Source organism: Sapajus apella, unplaced genomic scaffold, assembly GCF_009761245.1.
Source record: "Sapajus apella isolate SASKATOON/1434 unplaced genomic scaffold, GSC_monkey_1.0 scaffold43, whole genome shotgun sequence".
NCBI lineage: Eukaryota > Metazoa > Chordata > Mammalia > Primates > Cebidae > Sapajus > Sapajus apella.
The window spans coordinates 3,175,503-3,200,739 of record NW_022436983.1 but is presented as its reverse complement, the minus strand read 5'-3'; the positions used below and the strand labels follow the sequence as shown (position 1 = coordinate 3,200,739).

The 25,237-nt window shown below is 51.3% G+C and overlaps 1 protein-coding gene across 3 annotated transcripts in view; it reads left to right on the top strand.

The window, feature by feature from the left end:
* SLC2A7 (solute carrier family 2 member 7) overlaps window positions 1–14,549 on the top strand; it is a 24,853-nt gene extending 10,304 nt beyond the window's left edge. For 2 of the 3 annotated variants that reach the window (XM_032300291.1, XM_032300293.1), the window contains 7 exons: window positions 1,333–1,458; window positions 1,708–1,895; window positions 2,939–3,049; window positions 6,845–6,946; window positions 9,494–9,569; window positions 12,112–12,239; window positions 13,846–14,549. In XM_032300291.1, the coding sequence (XP_032156182.1) occupies window positions 1,333–1,458; window positions 1,708–1,895; window positions 2,939–3,049; window positions 6,845–6,946; window positions 9,494–9,569; window positions 12,112–12,239; window positions 13,846–14,067 (953 nt within the window). In that variant the 3' untranslated portion in view covers window positions 14,068–14,549. The remainder of the gene's footprint in view (window positions 1–1,332; window positions 1,459–1,707; window positions 1,896–2,938; window positions 3,050–6,844; window positions 6,947–9,493; window positions 9,570–12,111; window positions 12,240–13,845) is intronic. The other variant, XM_032300292.1, reaches the window with a different exon arrangement.
* The last annotated feature ends 10,688 nt before the right edge of the window (window positions 14,550–25,237 follow it).

The window sequence follows — 25,237 nt, the reverse complement described above, 5'->3', positions numbered from 1 at the left end:
TATCTCACTCCATCACCCAGGCTGGAGTGCTGTGATGCAGTCATACCTCACTGCAGCCTTGACTTCCCAGGCTCAAGCGACCCTCCTGCCTCAGCTTCCCAAGTGGCTGGTACCACAGGCACACACCACCATGCCCATTGCATTTTTTCTATTTTTTGTAGAGACAAGGGTCTCACATCCAGGCTGGTTTCTAACTCCTGGGCTCAAGTAATCATCCCTCCTCAGCCTCCCAAAGTGAAGGGATTATAGACATGAGCCACTGTGCCCAGCTGGGGCTTTTTCATATTCATTTCTGAATGACCCAATTCTGCACAGAGTCCTTAATGGGTGTATTTATGTCTTTGTGGTCCCCACAGTACCCTGAAGAGGTTCAGAGACTCAGAACCTGCTGGGTGCTCCATGAAAGATCATTAGCCCAGAGCAACTGAATATTAAACCATCAATTAGAGAGACATCAGCTGGGGAGGAGGCCGCCCTGCGTGTCGCTTCATGCCTGCGCCTCTTTCATCCCTCGCCACCTCTTGCCTGACGCTCAGAGATGTTAAAGAATTTGTCAGCGGGGCTCAGTGGCTCATGCCCAGCATTTTGGGAGGCCAAGGCAGGAGGATCATTTGAGCCCAGGAGTTCACGACCAGCCAGGGCAACATATCAAGACCAGTCTCTACTAAAATTTTTTTAAAAAGAAAAAATCTGCCAGGTAGTGCAGTAGTGTGCACCTGTAGTTCCAGCCACTCAGGAGGCTGTGGTGGGAGGATCACCTGAGTCTGGGAGACCGAGGCTGCAGTGGGCTATGACTGCACCATTGCACTCCAGCGTGGCTGATAGAGCTAGGCCCTGTCTCAAAAGAAAAAAAGAACTCGTCCACTTCCCACAGTACCAGCAGGGGTGGGTGGCGGTGGACAGACCCTTTTCTCTTAGTGGAATCTCAGCTTCCCTCCTTAGCCCAAGCTGTCCAGAAGAAGCTCACTTAGACCCAGCGCAGGGTCCAGGACCTGCCCCACCCCGGCCGTAATGAGGCAGAGATTGTGTCTTTTCCAGCCTTAAAAGTAGGACTAAAACGGAGCTCATTTTCCCCGGGGTTCAAGTGTTTAAATCAATGCCTATTCTTTAGAGAAACGGTGCTCTTCCTGCCAAATAATTAATGACATGTAGATTTTTATAACTATAGTGATTTCCTTCGTTTTGAATGTGGAACCCATTTGTAGGAGGGCCCTGGTGAGAACTAAATCCCCACAGTCCTTGGTTCACACAGGAGTGTGACCTTCCAAGGGCAGTGGTGAGTGGGCCAGGGTTCCCCAGGCCTCGGGGTCCTGAGTGCTCGGCTCCTTGCAGGGTGGCCGGTGCTTCTGGCCCTCACGGGGGTGCCTGCACTGCTGCAGCTGCTGTCCCTGCCCTTCTTCCCCGAGAGCCCCCGATACTCCCTGATTCAGAAAGGAGATGAAGCCACAGCGCGACAAGGTATGAAGTTGCAGGCCACTCTCCCAGGCCCTGCCCACCCCGTGGGCCGGGCAGAGTCACGGTCAGGGTTAGAGTCAGGGTCGCCATGGGTCGGGGTGAGAGTTGGGAGCTGAATGGGGCGGGGGGTGGAGATTGGGGCATTGTCAAGGTCAGGTCAGGGAGTGGTGAGCTCAGGGCCAGCATGGGGGCCTGGGGCCTGGCCTGCAGGGATCCTGCCCTCTGAGGGGGTGGTGGTTCTGCTCTCTGCAGCTCTGAGAAGGCTGAGAGGCCACGCAGACATAGAGGCTGAGCTGGAGGACATGCGTGCGGAGGCCCGGGCCGAGCATGCCGAGGGCCACCTGTCGGTGCTGCGCCTCTGCGCCCTGCGGTCCCAGCGCTGCCAGCTCCTCTCCATCATCGTGCTCATGGCTGGCCAGCAGCTGTCGGGGATCAATGCGGTACGCAGGACAGTGGCCAGGCGGGCAGACAGATGAAGCAGACCCAGGCTTCATCGACAGCAACACATTGTCCCACCCACAGAGGCCTGGCCTGGCTCCAGGGCCAGAATCCGCCCAAGCAAGGCCAGATGTCGGGAAGAAACCTCAGTCCTCACTGTCTCCCCGCTCTGCCCTGCTCCACGTGCCCCCTTCATTTTTCTCTGTTTCCCAGTCCCCAGAAGGAAATGCCTCCTGCCAATAGTCCTTTCCCCTCCGTACAAGACAACGGCTAGACAGATGAGCTGAGGTCTCCTGGACCCAAGCTCAGATCACCAGGCTGGGGTTGGTGGGTCCAGCCTGGCTCAGGATGTCACCTCGGACCCATCTGGGTGTGATGTTTGTGGCATCACTTTCTGCGCCTGTGGCTCTTTCGCTCTAACTCTATCTAACCACGGTGTGAGGGGAAGCGTGGAGATCTGGCAGGAGCTAAAACACTGGCGATTGGATGGGTGACCCGGTTGCTCCAGTGGCGTGTCAGGAAGAGGTGGCCTTGGCCTCAGGGATTCATGGATGTTTAATCAGTGATCATGGGAGGGTGGACGGCCCAGGTGGGAGCCACCAAACGTGGAACAGCACACATGGCTTTCCGAAGGGTTGTTTGTGCCAGTGTCCTTGGCACTGGGCCAGAAGACAGACTGAACTTGGGGTTGGCTTGGCCCAAGTGAGAGGTAAGAAATCATTCTCTGGGTTCTGAGCTCTTAGAGGAACCAAGTCATGGAGGGAAAAGCGATCTTGGGTAGTGTGATCTGGCTCTCATTTTATAGATAAAGAACCTGAGGCTCAGAGAGGGAAGAGCCTTGACCCTCAGTTCCTGGGCAGAGTCGGGCGTCCTCCTGGTGTCCCAACTCCGGGTCATGCCTCTTCTTCCCACCACCTGCTGCCTCTTTGCTGTCCCAGGGTTCCCAACCCAGGCTTGCAGAACCGTGTATGGCTTGAGCTGAGAAAGTTAAGCCAGTGTCCTGGGTCTTTGGGCCTCTTCCCCACAGCCCTGTGTTTTTGTTTAGATCAACTACTATGCAGACACCATCTACACATCTGCGGGCGTGGAGGCCTCTGACTCCCAGTACGTGACAGTGGGTGCTGGCGTGGTCAACATAGTGATGACTGTCATCTCGGTGAGTGAGCAGGAGGCGTCTTTCCTGCTGGAGGGTTTCTGGCCAGGTGCCCCCAGGCAGCAGAGAGACCCACAGAGTCAACTGAGTGCTGGTAGCCCTGGTGCTGGGGTCATTTAAGGGACATGGACTTTAGGATGTACACATACTAAGTACTTGCATGACCTTGACCAGCCTACTCAAAATTCCTTCCGATCTGGCCGGGCACGGTGGCTCACACCTGTAATCCCAGCACTTGGGAAGGCTGAGGCAGGCACTTCACTTGAGGTCAGGGAGTTTGAGACCAGCCTGGCCAACATGGCGAAACCCAGGCTCTACTAAAAATACAAAAAATGTAGCCAGACGTGGTGGTACACACCTGTAACCCCAGCACTTTGGGAGACTGAGGCGAGCCAATCACTTGAGGTCAGGAGTTCAAGACCAGCCTGGCCAACATGGTGAAACCCCATCTCTATTAAAAAATCCAAAACTTAGCCAAGCATGGTGGTGGGTGCCTGTAATCTCAGCTACTTGGGAAGCCAAGGTAGGAGAATCACTTGAACCCGGAGGCGGAGATTGCAGTGAGCTGAGATGATGCCACTGCTCTCCAGCCTAGGGAACAAGAGCGAGACCCCATCTCAAAAACATCAACAACAACAGAGGTCCAAGTTTCTTCCTTTGTAATCCTCATTACGGTGACTGCAATACACGGTATTCGAAAGCAGGTACCACTTTTCGTCGGTCCAATATCATTTCAGAGTTCAGTATTTAACATCCGGGCTACTTATGCTTTGAGACATATATGTTGTATGAGAAAGGGTCAGATATCATGACATTCCTTTCCCTAGATCATTTTCTTTTCTTGTCTTTGCATTTTGGTTTTTTTTAGACAGAGTCTCACTGTGTTGCCCAGGCTGGAGTGCAGTGGCACAGTCTCTGCTCCTTGCAACCTCTGCCTCCCGGGTTTAAGAGATTCTCCCGCCTCAGCCTCCTGAGTGGCTGGGATTACAGGCGTGCACCACCATGCCCAGCTACTATTTGTATTTTTAGTACAGGGTCTCATCATACTGGTCAGGCTAGTCCCTAGACCATTTGCAAGTTATCTTCTGATAAAATTTTGATTCCTCTTCCTTGAGTTGCCAGTGATGGTAAACATTGTTTAGAAAGTTATCTATTATTTGTATTTTCCCCAGAGCTAGTTTAAGTGCCAATCAACTCTCAGAAGATTTAGAAGGACAGGGAGGGAGAAGTTAGGAAAACAGCAGGAAAGGCTGAGAGGAAAATTAAGGGAGGAGGACAGAGGTCCCCAGGCTGAAGTCTCAGCCCCTCCTCCTGCTGGATTCCCTTGGCCCCCTCCCCAGTTCTCCTCTGGGGCAGGATCCATCCTTTCCCCTCAGAGTCCTCCTCCGAGGATGAATGACTATCACTAGGACCTGCTTGCCCATCATCCTACCTGGAGCAACCGAAGCCAGAAAAATATGCTTTCCATCTCCCTAAAGGAACGGTGGGAACCAGGCATAGGGCATGAAACTGACAGCATTTCTCTGATTCAGGGGGTGCACTTTGCTCCCATCTGGCCCTCCTGAATGGCAGTGATAGTCTGTCTGTTGGGATGTTGGGAAGACATGAGTCAGGTAACTGAGTCAGGGGGCTGTACAGGGCCTGCCCTGGGTCAACATTAGGGATGGGGGAGAATGGAAATGGCATTAAAGTAGAAAAGGAGCCAAGCACGATGGCTCACGCCTGTAATCTCAACACATTGGGAGGTTGAGGTGGGTGGATCACTTGAGGTCGGGAGTTCGATACCAGCCTGACCAACATAGTGAAACCCTGTCTCTACTGAAAATACAAAAATTACCCAGCTGTGGTGGTATGCGCCCGCAATCCCAGCTACTTGGGAGACTGAGGCAGGAGAATTGCTTGAACCCAGGAGATGGAGACTGCAGTGAATGGAGATTGCGCCACTGCACTCCCGCCTGGGCGACAGAGCGAGACTCCATCTCAAAAAAAAAAAAAAAAAGTAGAAAAAGTGAGAAGAAGTAGGATTGCTGGTCACAAATAGTGACCTGGGCTTGGACTAGTGAGGATGAACCTTTACCGTGGTTCCCACAGACAGGAACGGGTGAGCAGGGTGAGCAGGTTTAGGAGTAGCTGGTGTGAATAACTTCCTCCAGCTCCGGGGAACAGGGGCTGTCCCAGCTGTCTGCTCCCTGGCCCCAGGGTGTTAGGGCAGGTGCTGCTGGCCTTGAGTGTGAAAGTCCCCAGAGGAGGAGCTGGGGTGTGGGCCTGCATTGTGGGTTTGCAGGTGATAGAGGCACTCCCAGACAGAGGTTTGTTTATCAGTGGGAACCGGCTGACTGCGGGAGGGCAGTCCTTCCAGGGCCGTCAAGCTCCCGAGACGTCAAAGCATCAAACATGGAAACTAGAACATGTGGTGGTTCCAGTGGGTGGCAGGGGTGCAGGGAGCCAAGACCCAAAAGGTCGGAAATGACCAGAACAAGGAAGGGTGGGGGTGAAAATCGTGAATGTCCAACCCAGGCCAGATGAGCAGCCTCTATCCCACATGCGGGCGGCAGGGGTAAGAAAGGGACGCCTAAAAGGCGGGGTGCGGTGGCTCACGCCTATAATCCCAGCACTTAGCAGGGCCGAGGTAGGAGGATCACTTGAGGTCAGGAGTTCGAGACTAGCCTGACCAACATGGTGAAACCCTGTCTCTACTAAAAATATAAAAATTAACTGGGCGTGGTGGCAGGCGCCTGTAATACCTCCTACTTGGGAGACTGAGGCAGAAGAATTGCTTGAAGCCGGGAGGTGGAGGTTGCAGTGAGCCGAGATCGTGCCATTGTACTGCAGCCTGGGCAGCAAGAGCGAAACTCCATAGAAAGAACGAGAGACAGAGAGAGAGAAAGAGGGAGGGAGGGAGGGAGGGGAAAGAAAAAAAAGAAAGAAAGAGAAAGGAAAGAAAGAAAGAAAGAAAGAAGGAAGGAAGGAAGGAAGGAAGGAAGGAAGGAAGGAAGGAAGGAAGGAAGGAAGAAAGAAGGAAAGAAAGAAAGAAAGAAGGAAGGAAGGAGAGAAAGAAAGGAAGGAAGGAAGAAGGAAGGAAGGAGAGAAAGAAAGAAAGAAAGGAAGGAAGGAAGGAAGGAAAAGAAAGAAAAGAAAAGAAAGAGAGAGAGAAAGGGGGAGGGAAGGAAGGAAGGAAGGAGAGAAGGAAAGAAAGAAAGAGGGAGGGAGGGAAGGAAGGAAGAAAGGAAGAAAGAAAGGAAAGAAAGAAAGGAAAAGAAAGAAAAGAGAGAGAAAGAAAGAGAAAGGAAGGGAAGAAGGGAGGGAAGGGAGGAAGTGGGGAAGAAAGGGAAAGGCAGGAAGGGAAGGAAGGAAAGGAAGGGAGAAGGGGAGAAAGAGAAAGGGGCACCTAAGAGGGGCCTACAGGCCAGGCGCGGTGGCTCACGGCTGTAATCTCAGCACTCTGGGAGGCTGAGGCAGGTGGATTACCTGAGGTTGGGAGTTCAAAACCCGCCTGGCCAACATGGAGAAATCCCGTCTCTACTAAAAATACAAATTTAGCCAGGCGTGGTGGCGGGTGCCTGTAATCCCAGCTAGTCGGGAGGCTGAGGCAGGAGAATGGCTTAAACCCTGGAGGCAGAGGTTGCAGTGAGCCGAGATGGCACCACCGCACTCCAGCCTGGGCAGCAGGAGGGAAACTATATATATATACAGTTTTTGAAAAAAGGAAGAGGGTCCCGCAAGAGAAAGTGGAGGCTCTGCCCAAGAATCCTGGGTGCCAGGCCAACGCAGCTCCTCACTGCCCCCCTTCCCCTCCAGGCTGTCCTGGTGGAGCGGCTGGGACGGCGGCCCCTCCTGCTGGCCGGCTACGGCATCTGCGGCTCTGCCTGCCTGGTGCTGACAGCGGTGATCCTATTCCAGGTCTGACCTCATTCCCTGCCCCCTGGTTGGGGAGTCATGGTGGGGGTGGGAGGTCCCCTTCCTGACTGGTCCCCCTGCACCAAGTGTTTGGCTCTGAGTCCCACCGAGGGTACGCCCCCTGCCTGGAAAAGTACTTTGCAAAGCCCCCTCCTGAAGCGAATGTCACAGCTGGCTTCACTCACCTACACCTGCACATGCAAATGAGTAACTAGATAGATGGTCCAGCTGTCATGGGAAAGAGAAACAAGGAGGACAGTTTGCAATAAAATGTGTGCTTCAGTACGTAAATTCAAGGGTGTGGCTGCAACAGAAAACAGCCACAGGCAGTGAACAGGTGTGCACTGAGGAGAGGTAAGACCAGATGTCACCCATTCAACAGGTAGGAGGCTAAGCATGGAGGCTCATGCCTGCAATCCTAGCACTTTGGGAGGCCAAGGCAGGAGGATCAGTTGAGCCCAGGAGTTCGAGACCAGTCTGAGCAACATGGTGAGACCCCATCTCTACAAAAAAATACAAAACATTAGCTGGGTGTGGTGGTGTGCACCTGTAGTCCCAGCCCCTCAGGAAGCTGAGGTGGGAGGATCACCCAAATGCAGGGGGTCAAGGCTGCAGTGAGCCATGATTGCACCATTGCACTCCAGCCTGGGTGACAGAGTGAGAGCCTGTCTCAAAAAAAAACAAACCAAAACTGGGAATCATATTTCAGTGAGATTAAAACACAGCAGGCCACCCAAACAAGAAGTGCATCATTTCAACTTGCAGTGTTCTCACCCTACATGTATTATTTATGTTCTACGGAAGTAATGAAAATACATGGGGTGGTATGATATGAAACCTTTTTTTTTTTTTTTGAGATGGAATTTCATTCTTGTAGCCCTGTCTGGAGTACAATGATGCGTTCTCTGCCTCCCAGGTTCAAGCAATTCTCCTCCCTCAGCCTCCCTAGTAGCTGGGATTGCAGGTACGCATCACCACATCCGGCTAATTTTTGTATTTTTAATAGAGACGGGATTTCACCATGTTTGCCAGGATGGTCTCGATCGCTTGGCCTCGTGATCCAGCCGCCTCAGCTTCCCAAAGTGCTGGGATTGCAGACGTGAGCCACTGCACCCGGCCAATAGGAAATCTTGTCAAAGCAATCCACAGCCTGCGTCTCCGAGGCAGCCTCTCTGCCGCTGTTGCTCATGCAGGAGGTGCGCACTGTCCTGAACGCTTTCAAATGAAAATGCATCAGAAATGCAATTGCACATGAGTCCAAGAATGTGTGAGGAGCTCATTCTGTCATTTAGAGGCGAGATCTTTGCTCTTTTCCTTCTTTCCCAAGCTGCCCTCTCTGCAATGTCTTTGTCCTTAACCATCAGGGCGTACAGAGAGCTTCAGGCAGGAAAGAGCTGGAGGGATTCAGGGAAACACCAAGAGGCAGGGGCCTGCAGGGAAAGCAAGGCCTGGCAAGAAACAGTGTTAGTGACGCTCAAAAATCAATTTAATTAAAGTTTCCTTTGGAAAGAACTTTCTTTTCTAATTTTAAAACCAATTTAAGTTCTCGGCCAGATGCAGTGGCTCACATCTGTAATCTCAGCACTTTGGGAGGCAAAGGCAGGTGGATCACCTGAGGTCAGGAGTTTGAGACCAGCCTGACCAACATGGTGAAACCCTGTCTCTACTAAAAGTACAAAAATTAGCCAGGCCTGGTGGCGTGTGCCTGTAATCCCAGCTACTCAGGAGGCTGAGGCAGAAGAATCACTTGAATCTGGGAGACGGAGGTTGCAGTGAGCCGAGATTGTGCCACTGCACTCCAGCCTGGGCAAAAGAGCAAGACCCTGTCAAACAAACAACAAACAAAAAACAATATAAGGTTTTATTCTTAGTGGAAACTTTAGGCTGGATGCGGTGGCTCAAGCCTGTAATCCCAGCACTTTAGGAGGCCAAGGAGGGCAGACCACAAGGTCAGGAGTTCAAGACCAGCCTGGCCAACATAGTGAAACCCTGTCTCTACTAAAAATACAAAAATTAGCCGGGCATGGTGGCATGCACCTGTAATCCCAGCTACTTGGGAGGCTGAGGCAGGAGAATCGCTTGAACCTGGGAGGTGGAGGCTGCAGTGAGCCAAGATCAGGCCATTGCACTTCAGCCTGGGCGACAGAGCAAGACTCTGTCTCAAAAAAAAAAAAAAAAAAAAAATCACAGAGTCACTCAGAGGGCAGAGGGGCATCATTAATGTTTGTGATTTGTAAAGTGCAGAGAATAGCACCTGGCAGGAAAATAGCTAAAAGGCAGGTGTTCCTCGTCCTCTGTGACTCTCATCAGGTGAGGCTGGAGGGAGTTCTCTGCGGGAGGCTAGAGGGCCTGGTTCTCACTGGCCTGCCTCTCTTGCCCGAAAAGCCCTTGAGGCCCATGTAGGTGTCCAGACATCTAGGCAGGCTCCTCCCTGGGGCAGGAAAGTAGGACCCGCAAGTGGACCCCTCTGCACATGGGGCTCCTGGCCTCAGGCTTGCAGAGGTCCTCAGCCAGGCCCTCTCAGCCCAGACAGCCCTGCCTCTCCCACAGAACAGGGTCCCTGAGCTGTCTTACCTCGGCATCATCTGTGTCTTTGCCTACATCGTGGGACATTCCATTGGGCCCAGTGAGTACTTGCCTGCCCCCCGCCCAGACCACCCTGGTCCATTCCTGGGCCTGACACACAGTCAGTGCTTGACACATATGTGCTGAGTGAAGACATCCTTGGTCCCCGTGCTCGTACAGATCCCACCCGTTCTTAGAGGCTAAGCCTCCATGACACTCCAGGCCGTGTTCATTCATTCAACCAGTGTTTACTAAGTGCCAACCAGTCAGCCAGGCCAGTGCCCCATTCGTCATCTGTGGCTCCGAAAGGGGTCCAGACTGAGGTCTGGTACCCAACAAGGATATGAGCTTTCTCGAGCTTCCTGTTCCCATCCATCCAGGTGAGCAGGGCCCCTTCCCCAGCCCGCTCCACCCAGCCTCCAGGGAGTCATCTGTATTCGCCTTCCACTAAGCACATCTGTGAATTCTGCCTGCTTGTACCAGGCAGATCCCCCGGGGTACTTTGTATGGTTTACATCCATACCCTCCAGACACTCACATTGGCCTCAAGCCCACAGCACACCCAAGGCTCAACTGCCTTCTGTCTCTGCTGACCACCAGCTACAGTCCCTTATTGTCCCCAGTGTCCTCTGGCCAGTGGCTTTGGGCCTTCAACCAGGCCCACCTCTCCGGCAGCCTCTGAGACTCCAGAATCCTTCCCCATGTGTCCTGAGAACTGAACCTCCTTTTCCCTGCCTGGGGAAAGACACCTCTGGCTGCAAAGGCTCTAGTAACATTCCCTGAAGAATGTTCATTTTGAAAGCACTGTCCATAAACCAAAATGAAGGTATTAATTCATTCAACACCCATTGGCAGAATACCTGCTTAGACTGTGCCTCGTCAGGCACATGAATGAGGCCAAATCATTGTATTTAAGGGTATTTAAAAAGTGGGATTTAGGCCAGGCACAGTGGCTCATGACTGTAATCCCAACACTTTGGGAGGTGGAGGCGGGTGGATCCCTTAAGGTCAGGAGTTCCAGACCAGCCTGGCCAATGTGGTGAAACTCTGTTTTTACTAAAAATGCAAAACTTAGCCAGGCGTGGTAGTGGGCACCTGTAGTCCCAGCTACTCAGGAGGCTGAAGCAGGACAATCATTTGAGCCCAGAAGGTGGAGGTTGCAGTGAGCTGAGATCCTCCACGGCACTCCAGGCCAGACAACAGAGCGAGGCTCCGTTTAAAAAAGAAGTGGGATTTCAAGAAGGAAGCCTTCCCTGTGTGCCTCAAATGTGGAGGGGCAGGAGGACCTCGTGGGAAAAGCGCTAGTGTGTATAGGAGGCCTGGCCGGATTCCAAGCCGTTCTGCTCTCACTGCCTGTGTATTACCTGGAGCAAGCCATAGTGCTTCTCCAAGAACGCAGGTAACCTGGTGTGCCGGGAAGTGTGAGGTCAAATATGGGCTGATCTGACGTTCAACTTAGGCCTAAGGACTGCTGGCTGCTGTTGTCGTGGTAAAGAGGAGGGAGGCAGGACAGAAGGCATCCCTTGCCAGCGTCCACTTTGGGGGCAGGAGACCCAGGCCCCTCCTCACAGGGCTGCAGGAGCTTGTACCTGGCATCCCAGCTTCATTCAGGGGCTTTGAATTCTTCTCCATGTCCGTCCAAGGAGACTGGGCCTTTTCTTTCTTTTCTTCCTTTCTTTCTTTTTTTTTTTTTTTTTCCGGAGTCGGAGTCTCACTCTGTTGTCCAGGCTGGAGTGCAGTGGCGTGATCTCAGCTCACTGCAACCTCTGCCTCCGGGGTTCAAGCAAGTCTGCCTCAGCCTCCAGAGTAGCTGGGACTACAGGCACACGCCACCATGCAGAGCTAATTTTTATATATTTAGTAGAGGCAGGGTTTCACTATGTTGGCCAGGCTGGTCTCGAACTCCTGACCTCAAGTGATCCTTGAGACGGGGCCTTTTCAATGAGGCCATTTCACCACCCCCACCGAGGGTGGGAAGCTTGGAGGAAGAGGGACAGACTCTTACTCTTTCTTTGCGTAAAGCTGCGGATATGTATATATACAGGACCTACAATTTCATGGGAGTGGCGATTAGGGAACAAAAATGGCTTTAGACGTTTTAGACAAGCCTTCTTAAGGAGGCGATAATGAAAGACGGTTCCCCGAGAAAAGGTGTAACCCGCAGGCGCTGCCATACCCAGACCCGCCATGGGAGGGCGGCACTTCCTGAGCGCGGGCACTCACTGCGCTCTGCCGCCCTCGGCCCCCTAAAGTCGGAGTGACGCCCGTGCCAGCGGCCTGTGAGCTGGAGTCCACGCACTCCCGCTGCTCCCACGGAGTCTCCCATCCGTCTGCTTTCTGCAAACCTTCACGGAGCCTTGAAGAAGCAGCAATGGAAACCCAACTCCAGGCTGTCTAACCAGACTTTGCAAAGTGGACCTTAACTCTTCTGCCCTGATCATGGCCCGGTGTTGTGGGTAAAGGCAGGGCTCCTTTCTAGTCCCCAATCCCAGCTGGGGCTCTCCAGGGGCCTCGTCTGAGGCTAGAGTGGGTCGCATCCCGCCAGCCCTGGGGGACCCCTAGGGTCCTTCTCCGCCCCACCCAAACTGCACTCTGGCCTCCAGGTCCGGTCCCCTCGGTGGTGCGGACCGAGATCTTTCTGCAGTCCTCCCGGCGGGCGGCGTTCATGGTGGACGGCGCGGTGCACTGGCTCACCAACTTCATCGTGGGGTTCCTGTTCCCATCCATCCAGGTGAGCGAGGGCCCTTCCCCAGCCCGCTCCACCCGTCCTCCAGGGAGTCAGCCGTATTCCCCTTCCTTTAAGCACATCTTCCAATCCAGCAAGGAGGGGACGGACTCTCAGACACTTCCAAGGGCCACAGACACACGTGGCCCCACTGCCTCCAAGCCCTATAAAGACACGGGTTTCCCAGTTACTGAAGGGTGATCCCCACTGGAATTGTAAAGGGCTGTGGCTTAGGGGCCCTGGGCTGGGGAGCTCAAAGGCAGCAGAAAGCAAGCGGAGACAAGCCAGGGAGCAGATCCCTGCGGCTTCCTTCCTCTGTTCCAAAGACAAGATGGGCTCATAAACTCTGCTCTCAGCACCTTCAGGGCACAGAGGCCATAAACCCCTATCATCAAAAGGCTAAGAAGTGGGTTTTTTTGAGACGGAGTTTCTCTCTTGTTGCCCAGGCTGGAGTGCAATGGCGTGATCTTGGCTCACTGCAACCTCCACTTCCGGGGTTCAAGAGATTCTCCTGCCTCAGTCTCCCAAGTAGCTAGGATTACAGGCATGCGCCACCACACCCAGCTAATTTTGTGTTTTTAGTAGACACAGGGTTTCTCCATGTTGGTCAGGCTGGTCTTGAAGTCCCGACCTCAGGTGATCTGCTGGCCTCAGCCTCCAAAAGTGCTGGGATTACAGGCATGAGCCACTTGGCCCACCCTTTTTTTTTTTTTTTTTTTTTAAAGGAGGGGCTTGTTTTGTCACCCAGGCTAGAATGCAGTGTTGCAACCACAGCCCACAGCAGCCTTGACCTCCCGGGCTTAAGCGAACCTCCCACCTCAGCCTCCCAAGTTGCTGGGACAGCAGGCATATGCCACCACATCTGGGCTGGTTTGTTTTTTTTTTTTTAATTTTTTTTTAGGGATGGGGTCTCGCTATGTTGCCCAGGCTGGTCTCAAACTCCCAGATTCAAGGGATCCTCCCACCTCGACCTTCCATAGTGCTGGGATTATAGATGTGAGCCACAGCACCTGACCAGATTCTTTTTGATAATAGGGTGAGGGGGATCCAATTTTTGAGTTTGTTTTTTTTTTTTTTTTTTTTTCCGCAGACAATCTTTAGTTATCATGGTTTTCTAGCTATATTACTCTTCCGGGAGTAAAACAAAACTGGCCACCAAGCAACTCCTTTATGGACTCACAAAGGCCTCGACCAGCACTGGGTTTTCTCGCTGTTGCTGTTTCTTTTTCTTTTCTTTTCTGTTTTTTGTTTTGTTTTGTTTTTTTGTTTTTTTGAAATGGAGTCTGGCTGTGTCATCCAGGCTGGAGTGCAGTAGTGAGATCTTGGCTCACTGCAACCTCCACCTCCCAGGTTCAAGTGATTCTCTTGCCTCAGCCTCCCGAGTAGCTGGGACTACAGGTACATAACGCCATGCCCAGCTAATTTTTGTATTTTTAATAGAGACGGGGTTTCACCATGTTGGCCAGGTTGTTCTCAAACTCCTGACCTCAGATGATCCACCCGCCTCGGCCTCACAAGGTGCTGGGATTACAGGCGTGAGCCACCGCGCTCGGCTGGACCAGCACTGTGGTCTTCCTCTGCCCCCATCTGTCTTTCTCATCTCCTGGTCTAGGAGGCCATCGGTGCCTACAGTTTCATCATCTTTGCGGGAATCTGCCTCCTCACTGCGATTTACATCTACCTGGTTATTCCTGAGACCAAGGGCAAAACATTTGTGGAGATAAACCGCATTTTTGCCAAGAAAAATGGAGTAGAGATTCCAGAGGAGAAGAAAGAAGAAACCATTGCTGCTGGGCCTCCCGTGCCCTCTCCTGCCAAGGAAACTTCCTTTTAGTGGCCCTGCAAGACGGACAGCAGCCGTATTTAAGGCTTCCTTCTATGAGAATGGGCCTCCCGGCCCCAGGATCTGGGGAGGATAACAGCACTGAGGCTTTTGTCGACCCCCCCATTTAATTTAATTATGGATATTATTAAATATCCACAACAATGCATGTTTAGCTGAGAAATTCCAGGGCTAGCCGCTGAGAGGAATGACCTGGAAGAAGGGGCAGGCATGTGAATTTTGATTGGTTAAGATTCAATTCTCCCAGTTCTACATTGGTGCCAACATTTAAATGACGTATAGATGCACTTTTTTAAAGTAAAACTTTTCGGGATCCACAATTGTGGTGGAGACCCACATTGCCATCATTGCGTCGCTGAGGGAGTTCAGGGTTCTGAATGCCATTGCCTTCCTGGCGACGTGGCTGCAGATTGCACCATGGATCCCAGCCTGCGTGCCCAGCTCCGTCCTGTCCATCACAGGTGCCACGGGCAAGAGAGAAAGACCATTCCAGTCCACTCTCTCTCTGCCTCTGCCTCCCGTGGGGCGGTTGATAGCCTCCTTGAAAACAAGGTGCAAGTCTGGGTGTTACTGCATTCCAGCCTGGGGGACAGAGTGAGACCCTGTCTCAAACAAAAAACAAAAGCACCTGCATTTTGGCCTGACCATGTCACTCCCTGCTGGAAGCCTAGGCTGCTTCTATCACCCCAGACAGAAAGGCCCGAACCCTGCAGTCGAAACGTGGGTTTCCCGCCACCACCCCAAGTACTTCCAGCCCTCTGTGCCTTTCTCGCTGGGGTGCTTTCATACACCACTCCTCCAGATGATCGGAGCCCTACCCAGCCTTCAAATCCCAGCTTGAATGAGCACTGAGAACCTCTCCTGCCCTGTCCACTGGGAGGTCCTCTCACCCCTGGACTCTGGCATCACCGTGCACCTTCTTCCATTGGTGCGCTTGTCACTTTGCATATTAATGATTCCCCTACCTGTTGCTCTGTAGCCTCCAAACTTAGTGGCTTAAAACACTGACGGCGCCAGGCGCGGTGGCTCAAGCCTGTAATCCCAGCACTTTGGGAGGCCGAGGCAGGTGGATCACTTGTGAAACTGTCTCTACTAAAAATACAAAAATTAGCCGGGTGTAGTGGCACATGCCTGTAGTTCCAGCTACTTGGGAGGCTGAGGCAGAAGAATCACTTGAACCTGGGAGGCGGAGGTTGAAGTGAGCTGAGATCGCACCACTGCACTCCAGGCTGGGCAAGAGAGCAAGACTTCAACTCAAAAAGAAAAAAAAAAGGTAGTCACAGTGCATCACTCTGCCACATGCTGTCTGCTAGATGCTAGTCACTCCAGCCCATGACAGCGGTCGGGGGATGGTTGTGATGAGATTTAGACCACCTCTTTTATTATTTATTTATTTAATTTTGAGACAGTCTTGCTCTGTTGCCCAGGCTAGAGTGCAGTGGTGCAATCTCGGCTCACTGCAACCTCCACCTCCCAGATTCAAGTGATTCAGATGCCTCTGCCTCCCGAGTAGCTGGGGTTACAGGTGCGCACCACCACACCCAGCTAATTTTTGTATTTTTAGTAGGGATGGGGTTCACCATGTTGGCCAGGCTGGTTTTGAACTCCTGACCTCGGTTGATCCACCCACCTCAACCTCCCAAAGTGCTGGGATTACAGGCGTGAGCCACTGTGCCCGGCCTAGACCACCCCTTTTAGAGACAGGGTCTTGCTTTGTTGTCCAGGCTGGAGTGCAATGGCAGTCATGGCTCACTGCAGCCTTGAACTGAGCTCAAGCAATTCTCCCACCTCAGCCTCCCAGAGCACTGAAGATTACAGGAGTGAGCCCCTGCACCCCCGCACCTGGCCCTTTTTGAATTGAAGAGTGTCAAAAGAATTTGCAGAAATAGTTTAAAACCACCTCAGTGTCTTTCTTTGGGTCTCACGTTTTTCACCATTTCGGTCCTTAAGTTACCTAAGGCCTTTTAGTTTCACTTCCCATGTGTCTAAATTGAGGTTGGTCATCTTTGCCTCACATAAACCAGGTGGAAATGCTTGGTAAGTTATGAAGCATTTCACAAAGGCCAGGTTCATCTTCATGGCTGCTATTAGAAATAGACCGGGCAGCTGCGTCCCCTGCATGCTCATCCCAGAGTCTCCACGGGGCCCATTCTCTGTCTGGATCTGTACAGAGCCCTGCGCCAACGATAGTCCCCAGCAGGTCCAAGGTGTGGCTCCAGCAGGTCCTGTGGCTGAGGCAGCCCCGGTGTCTCATCCAGGAATTCCAGGAGTTCATGTGATTCCTCCCCGGTATGAGGATACCTCCCTCCTGGGTCACACACCTGCTGGAGGTCTGTTTCACAGCCTTTCCCGTGGTCTACAGAAGGGAATGTCCGTGTCTCATAGTACTGGGTCCAGTTAGTGGTGCGAAAGCAAAGCAGTGGAGAAGCCACCACCAGTGTCGGCTGAGTGAGCCCAGGGTCACCCAAAAACGTTTGCTGCACTCTGGAGTAAAACAGAAGATGATCTGGTGGTCTTTGTGGCTGGTGTGAGTGGAGAAATAGGTTCTGGACCTGGACAAAGCTGACTGGTTTCTGCCCAGTAGAATAGAGCCAGGGGACAGGATAGTAAGGGGGTGTTATGAATACTGGAATGCCAATAAATGTGACAACCTAGATGAAATGGACAAACTCCTTGAAAAACACAGAGGACCAAAGCTTACTTAGTAAGAAATAGATAACCTGGGCTGGGTTCAGTGGCTCATGCCTACAATCCCAGCACTTTGGGAGGCTGAGGCAGGCAGATCATTTGAGGTCAGGAGTTCGAGACCAGCTGGCCAACATGGTGAAACCCTGTCTGTACTAAAAACACAAAAATTATCCCGGGGGGGGAGGGAAATAAATAGATAACCTGAATAGTCTTAAGTCAATTAAAGACACTGAATTTGTAACTTAAAAACCTTCCAAGAAGGGAAGAAAACTTCAGGCCCATATGGTTTCACTGTGTAAATTCTACCAAACATTTAAGGAAGAAATAATACTGATTTAACTCAAATTCTACCAGAAAATTAAAGAGGAAGGAACACTTCTCAGTTCATTCTATGAAGCTAGAATTACTTTGATACCAAAACGGCACTGAAGACATTATGAGAAAACTACAACCCAGGATCACTCATGAACATAGATACGAAAACTATTCCCTGTATTTTAGCAAGCAGACACCAATAATAGAAAGATATTAATGTACCTTAACCAAGTAGGGTTTATCTCAGGAATACAAGATGGGCTTAGTCCTCCCCAAATTGATCTATTCCAGTTAAAAACAATTTCCATCAAAATTCCAGCAGGCGTTTTTGTGGCAGGGGATGGGGAGGTGGACGGCGGGGCTGGAAACTGAGAAACTAATCTGTTATTTATGTGAAAATACGAAGAAACCAGCATAACCAAAACAACTTTGAGAAAGTTGAATTTGAGGGAATAACATTACTTGACATCAAGACTTATTGTAAAGCTAATCAAAACCATGTGTGGTATTAATGTAACAACAGATAATAGAATGCCAGGAAGAATCCAGAAATAGACTCACACCTATACAGACAACTGATTTTCTTATTCATTCATTTATTTATTTAGAGACAGAGTCTCACTCTACCACCCAAGTTAGAATGCAGTGGTGCGATCTCAGCTCATTGCAACTTCCACCTCCCAGATTCCAGCAATTCTCCAGGCTGGAGTGCAGTGGCACAATCACGGCTCCCTGCAGCCTCAAACTCCTGGCCTCAGGGCCAGGTGCAATGGCTTACACCTGTAATCTCAGCACTTTGGGAGGCCAAGGCAGGCGGATCACCTGAGGTCAGGAATCCGAGACCACCCTGACCAACATGGAGAAACCCCATCTCTACTAAAAATACAAAATTAGCTGGGCATAGTGGCACATGCCTGTAATTCCACCTACTTAGGAGGCTGAGGCAGGAGAATCGCTTGAACCCAGGAGGCGGAGGTTTCGGTAAGCCAAGATCACGCCATTGCACTCCAGCCTAGGCAACAAGAGGGAAACTCCAGCTCAAAAAAAAAAAAAAAAAAAAACCCAAATAAAATAAAATAAAATAATGAGTGCGGTGGCTCACGCCTGTAATCCCAGCACATTGGGAGGCTAAGGGTGGGCAGATCACGAGGTCAAGAGATCAAGGCTATCCTGGCCAACATGGTGAAAGCCAGTCTCTAATAAAAATACAAAAATTAGCCGGGCATGGTGGCACACGCCTATAATCCCAGCTACTCATGAGGCTGAGGCAGGAGAATTGCTTGAACCCAGCGGGTGGAGGTTGCCGTGAGCCAAGATCTCGCCATTGCACTCCAGCCTGGTGACAGCGAGACTCCATCTAAAAAAACCAAAAAAAAAAAAAAAAAAAAACTCCTGGCCTCAAGTGATCCTCCTGTCTCTGCCACTAGAGCCACTGGGATTACAGGGGTGAGCCTCTGCACTCAGCTACTGGGCAAAAGATTTGAATGGGCACTTCACCAAAGAAGATACATGATGGTAAATAAGCACATGAAAAGCCGCTCAACATTGGCCGGGCGCGGTGGCTCACGCCTGTAATCCCAGGACTTTGGGAGGCTGAGGCGGGTAGATCACTTGAGGTCAGAAGTTCAAGACCTGCCTGACCAACATGGTGAAACCCTGTCTGTACTAAAAAAATACAGAATTAGCTGGGCATGCTGGTGCATACCTGTAATCCCAGCTACTTGGGAGACTGAGGCAGGAGAATTGCTTGAACCCGGGAGGCAGAGGTTGCAGTGAGCCGAGATCACACTACTACACTCCACCAACAAGAGCAAAAGTCTGTCTCAAAAAAAAAAGATCCTCAGCATTATTAGTCATTATATAATTACGTAAATTAAAACCACGAGACACCACACAGCACATCTTGTTAAGATACCTAAAATTTAAGACTGACTGCAAGTTTTGATAAAGAGGAGAGGCAACTGGAACGCAGGTTCATTGCCAGTAGAAATGTAAAATAGTCCAACCACTTCCAAAAGCAGTTTGCCAGCCTGTTAAACAGTTAAATGTACATCTGCCACATGACACAGCCATTCCAATCCTAGGTATTAACCCAAAGAAATCAAAGCAGATGTCTAAACGAAGATGTACACAAATGTTCACAGCAGCTTCATTTGGAATAGCCAAAGAATTGGAAGCTCCACCAAATTACATAAAAGTGAATGGATAAATCAGTGGCAGCCTGGCCACACAGTAGAATTGAATTCAGCAGTAAAAAGACATGAGGTATTGACAGGCTCTGCAATCTGCATGAATGTCAAAGAACTTCTGCTGAGGGAAAGGAGAAAGACCCCAAGAAAGTACCTACTATATTATTTCAATTGTATAAAATTCCAGAAAATGCACTCATCTGCAATAAGAAAAAACAAATCAGCATTTCGCTGGGGAAACTTTTGGGGGCAATTAAATATTTATTATCTTGCTAAGGTGGTAATTTCATGAATGTGTATATATGTCAAAATATTACATTTACATTTCAAATGAGAAAAAAAAACTGTAAAAATATTTTCTAGGCCAAGTGTGGTGGCTCACACCTGTAATCCCAGCACTTTGGGAGGCCGAGGTGGGCAGATCACTTGAGTCTGGGAGTTCAGGACCAGCCTGGTCAAGATGATGAGACCCTGTCTCTGCAAATAATTTAAAAATTAGAAGGGTGTTGTGGCACATACCTGTGGTCCCAGCTACTTGGGAGGCTGAGGCTGAAGGATCCCTTGATCTCAGGAATTTCAGGGAGCAATGAGCTATGATCACACCCCTGCACTCCAGCCTGGGCCACAAAGCAAGATTGCGTGTCTAAAAAATTAATTAATTAATTAAGCAATTTTTTTAATGTATGCTAGTAAACCACACTGTCTCTTGGTGTTTGTGCACCTGGTGGGGAGACGTGTGACCTTGAAAATCAGGAGATCTGCCGGGCTCAGTGGCTCATGCCTGTAATCTCAGCACTTTGGGAGGCTGAGGCAGGTGGATTACCTGAGGTCAGGAGTTCGAGACCAGCCTGGGCAACATGGTGAAACCCTGTTTCTACTGAAAATGTAAAAATTAGCTGGGCGTGGTGGCACACCCCTGTAATCCCAGCTACTTGGAAGGCTGAGGTGGGAGAATCACTTGAACCTGGGAGGTGGAGGCTGCAGTGGGCTGAGATCGTGCCACTATACTCCAGCCTGGGCAACAGAGGAGCAAGACTCCATCTCAAAAAAAAAAAAAAAAAAAAAAAAAAAGAAAAGAAAGAAAATCAGAAGATCTGAAATCTATTCTCTGCTTTGCCACAGATGACATGACTCAAGCCAGTCCCTAAAATTCTCTGGAATTTCTTTCCTGGGCCATTGCATGGGAAAAGCATTTCCTTCCGTCACCTACCGCAGAGGTGCTGCATGCAGCCTTTGAGATCAAGGTTCTTGACGGTACTTAGCTCAGTGCCTTGTAAGCACTTCCGGTGGGTGTTCGATAAATGCTTGTTTATTGGGTTTCATTCCAGGGTCAGGTGACCATGGCTCCAAGTTCTAAGAGCTGCAGCCTCTCCCCACATGGCCTCATCAGAGTTTGTTACTGAGGTTGGGGTCAGGCTGAGTCACTGCTGGCCACCATCTCGTATCTTGTTTGGAGATGAAGACGGGGCAGGTCTCTGAACTTTGCTTGGCTTACACGGCTTCACTGATCGCTCTTCCTAAGCGCAGGTGCTCCAAAGACGTGACTCCACAGATAAGGGAGAATGCACAGGCCAAGTTTCCCAGGCGGGCAGAGCCTGCACCGGGCTCAGGGTGAAGCCTGGCGGTGTTCCCTTCTGTCAGCCCCACTCATTCGGATTCACGGTTACACTGGGCGTGAGGTGCCAGGGTAGGCAGTTTGCAGGAGTGACTGGAAGGCGCTCTAATGAAAAGTAACTCAAAAAACCAGAGCAATTCCATTTCAGGCATAGAAGAAAATAGCGCTGATTGAAAATTAAGTATCTATTAATGCGATGTCATAGAACCTCTTCTTGCAAATGACTTGATCAACAATTGATTTGCTTTAAGTTGTACCTTGAATAAAGAAAACAGTCTCTGGGTGGCCGGGCACAGTGGCTCCCAGCACTTTGGGAGGCCGAGGTGGGCGGATCACAAGATTAGGAGATGGAGACCATCTTGGCAAACATGGTGAAACCCCATCTCTAATAAAATACAAAAAATTAGCCGGGCGTGGTGGCACAGGCCTGTAGTCCCAGCTACTTGGGAGGCTGAGGCAGGGGAATCACTTCCCAGGGAGGCAGAGATTGTAGTGAGCGGACACAGCGCCATTGAACTCCAGCCTGGTGACAGAGCAAGACTCCATCTTTTCTCTGGAGTGTAATTATGACATAATTCAGGTTTCTTTGTCACCAGATTGTGCCGTTTTTAGCTAGACCCAGAGTGACTGGGCTGCTCTAGAACAGTTCTAGTGATTAGATTGTTCTAGGCTTGGCCTCCACCTCCTTGTCTGAAATCCACAGTGACAGCACTTGGGTGGTGGAAGAGTCAGAGGGGCGGTCGCATCACCACCCCATTTTGCAGATGAGGAGCCTGAGCCCAAGAATTCAGTGGAGCCAGCGTTGCCCGGTGGGGTCCCAACTGTCCCGCCTTCCCAAGGCTGACGGGCCTCCTGCTCAGGAAGGGGTGGGGGGCAGGGTCCCCGGGCTGTTGGGCTCTGATGGGTGGACACAGCTGCCCTCATTCCCTGGCTGGCAGCCAGGCCACCCAGAAAGCCGGTCTGCTGGCTGGTTAACTGTCTGCTGAGTCCTCGGTGGAGCCCGGGGGGAATGTGCCCACGGAACTCGTGGAGCTCACGCAGTGGATGTTTCTTTAGGGGAAACCCCCGAAATTCTGCCACCAAAGCCTCCTGGGTTGGCTGACTCAGTGACTTTCCAGATACTCCCGCTGCCTCTTGGGAAAATCCTGGATTTCAACATTGGAAGAGACCTTAGCTGGCCTTTAGGTTCTGCCTCCAGTAGGAATCCTTCTTTCAACATTCTCAGGGTTTCTTTTTGGAGACAGAGTCTCACTCTGTCACCCAGGCTGGAGTGCAGTGGCGCCATCGTAGTTCACTGCAACCTCCACCTCCCAGGTTCAAGCAGTTCTCTTGCCTCAGTCTCCCAAGTAGCAGGGATTACAGTGCACGCCCCTTGAGGTCTCCCTCTGTGGCCCAGGCTGCAGTGCAGTGGTGCCATCTTGGCTCACTGCAACCTCCACCTTGCAGGCTCAAACCATCCTTCCATCTCAGCCTCCTGAGTAGCTGGCACTATAGGCACGTGCCACCACACCCGGGTAATATTTTTTATCTTTTGTAGAGATATCTTATCTTTTGTATGTTGCCAAGGTTAGTCTTGAACTCCTGAGCTCAAGCAATCCTCCCACCTCAGCTTCCCGAAGTGCTAGGATTATAGGCATGAGCCACTGTGCCCGGCCCAGACTCCATTTCTTGCTCTTTTTTACCCATGGCCCCCTCTTTCCTCGGGCTTCAAAAGGTCCCTGTCTCCACAAGCTCTTAGAAACTTCCCTTTAATGAAAACCTGCTCTCAGTAATGGCTCCTTTAAAAATCAAACATTCGAAATATTTTGGGCTGGGCACAGTGGCTCGTGCCTATAATCTCAGCACTTTGGGAGGCCAAGGTGAAGGATTGATTGCAGCCAGGATTTCAAGACCAGCCTGGCTAGCATAGCAAAGTCCCGTCTCATTTTTTTAAAACATATTTTTAATTTAAAAAAAAATGAAACATTGTGCCACATTTCCTCCCCTCCCCCTTATCCTCTTCTGCTGAAATATTGTAAAATAAATCGTAGACATTGTGACATCTTACCCCTAAATAGCTTATTATGGATCTCTAAAAAATAAAGTCATGGGCTGGGCGCGGTGGCTTACCCAGCACTTTGGGAGGCTGAGGCGGGCGGATCACAAGGTCAGGAGTTCAAGACCAGCCTGACCAACATGGTGACACCCTGTCTCTACTAAAAATACAAAACTTAGCTGGGCATGGTGGCATGTGCCTGTAATCCTAGCAACTCAGGAGGCTGAGGCAGGAGAATCACTTGAGCCTGGGAGGCAGAGGTTGCAATGAGCCGAGATTGTGCCATTGTACCCTGGCCTGGGTGACAGAGCCAAACTCTGTCTCAAAAAAAAGAAAAAAATAATTGCCTGCAGAGCCCTGGAGGCCCTTGCTGGTACTCAGAAATTCCCGGTATGGCTCCCTGTTCCTGTGACGGGGGGCCCCAGGTTGCCTATTTGCACTCAGGCTCCCAGAGGTCCCAGAGCCAGCGCCACCTCTCCCAAGGGAGCGCAGTCCCTGAGCTGGCTGACCTCGGCGTCCCGTGTCATCACCTACATGGAGGGACCCTCCTCTGTGTACCCCCTCCACCCCCACCATCCTCCCGAGGACCCTTGGGCTGATGCCCCAGCAAATCTGCAGCTCCCAGCAGTTCCCTGGCTCTGGGTCCACAGCCCAGGAAGGAGACGAGGCTCTGTGGGAGGCCACGCGGCTCACCGGGCTCTACAAATGCTCCATCTGGCCTCAAGGTCCCGGCCGGCCCCAGATGAAACAGCCACTCAGCCAGCAGCCTCAGGCCTCCCTCAGTCCGTTGCCTCTAATACTCCTTTCCTCCTTATCAAATCTGCCATCCTAATCCCAAACGAAAGACATCACAATGAAACTACTTACTATCTGTGGTTTAATTCAGACTAAGATTTCATTAAGTGATAATGCTTAGTCAATTAACTTTCCCTATAGTGTTTTCATTTTCTTTTTTTTTTTTTTTTCTTTTTTTTTGAGACGAAGTTCCACTGTTGTTACCCAGGCTGGAGTGCAATGGCGCGATCTCAGCTCACCACAACCTCTGCCTCCTGGGTTCAGGCAATTCTCCTGCCTCAACCTCCTGAGTAGCTGGGATTACAGGCACGTGCCACCATGCCCAGCTAATGTTTTGTATTTTTAGTAGAGACGGGGTTTCACCATGTTGACCAGGATGGTCTCGATCTCTTGACCTCGTGATCCACCCGCCTCGGCCTCCCAAAGTGCTGGGATTACAGGTGTGAGCCACCGCACGGCCCCAGTGTTTTCATGTTCAAACAGAAGCTTGTAGGCCATAAAGGACTTTTTTTTTTTTTTTCGGCAGAGTCTTGCTCTGTCACCCAGGCTGGTGTGCAGTGGTATGATCTCAGCTCACTGCAACCTCCACCTCCCAGGTTCAAGTGATTCTCCTGCCTTAGCCTCCCCAGTAGCTGGGATTACAGGCTCGCACACCACACCCGGCTAGTTTTTGTATTTTAGTAGAGATGGGGTTTCACCATGTTGGCCAGGCTGGTCTCGAACTCCTGAGCTCAGGCAAGCCACCTGCCTCAGCCTCCCAAAGTATTGGGATTACAGGTGTGAGCTACCGCACCCAGCCATCTGGATCTTTGCCTCTAAGACTACACAAGCAGACGTCTCTCGGGGCCCCTCTCAAAGAGAGGTCAACGCGTGAGCAGCACCCCCAACCCCAATGCCATCAGGGGCCTCTCTGGCCTCCACCCACAGGAGCCCATTATACTGTTAGGGGAGGGTGGGAAGCTCTGACGCAGAGACTGAGGGGGCGTTTGCCCCACGTTTGGAAGATGCTGGGGACCTGACACCCTCAAACTCAGCCTAGGGGCCTGCCTTGATGGAGCTGAGTCTGCCTGGAGCTAGCTGGAAAATGCACCCGCCCTCCACCTCTTGCTGACTTGTCCCATAGGCCACTCCAGGGTGCAAGGGGTTGAAGGGAGCACAGGAATGGGAGCAGGTCCCGGCACCCCACTGGGAGGCTGTGTCAGGGCACACCGTCTGGTCCCAGCACCCTCGTCAGGACGTGGAGATGGCAAAGCCTGCCCGAGGCTCCAACAAAATCAAAGGCATGCGTCTTCATTGGGAACTGTGTTTGTGAAGAGCAGAAATGCGACCGAGGCCTGCAGGGAATTTCTGTGGAAGTCAAGGGCAGGAAGTACAGCCTGGTCCAGCGGTCACCAGCAGGTCCTCATCCGCCACCCCCGCCATGCTGACCCCCTCTGAGCCCAGAGGTCCTCCTCTGCTTCTCTTCAGCCCTGCCTCCTTCTCCCTGGACAGCGGCTTTCCTGGGAAGGGCTTAACATCTGCTCC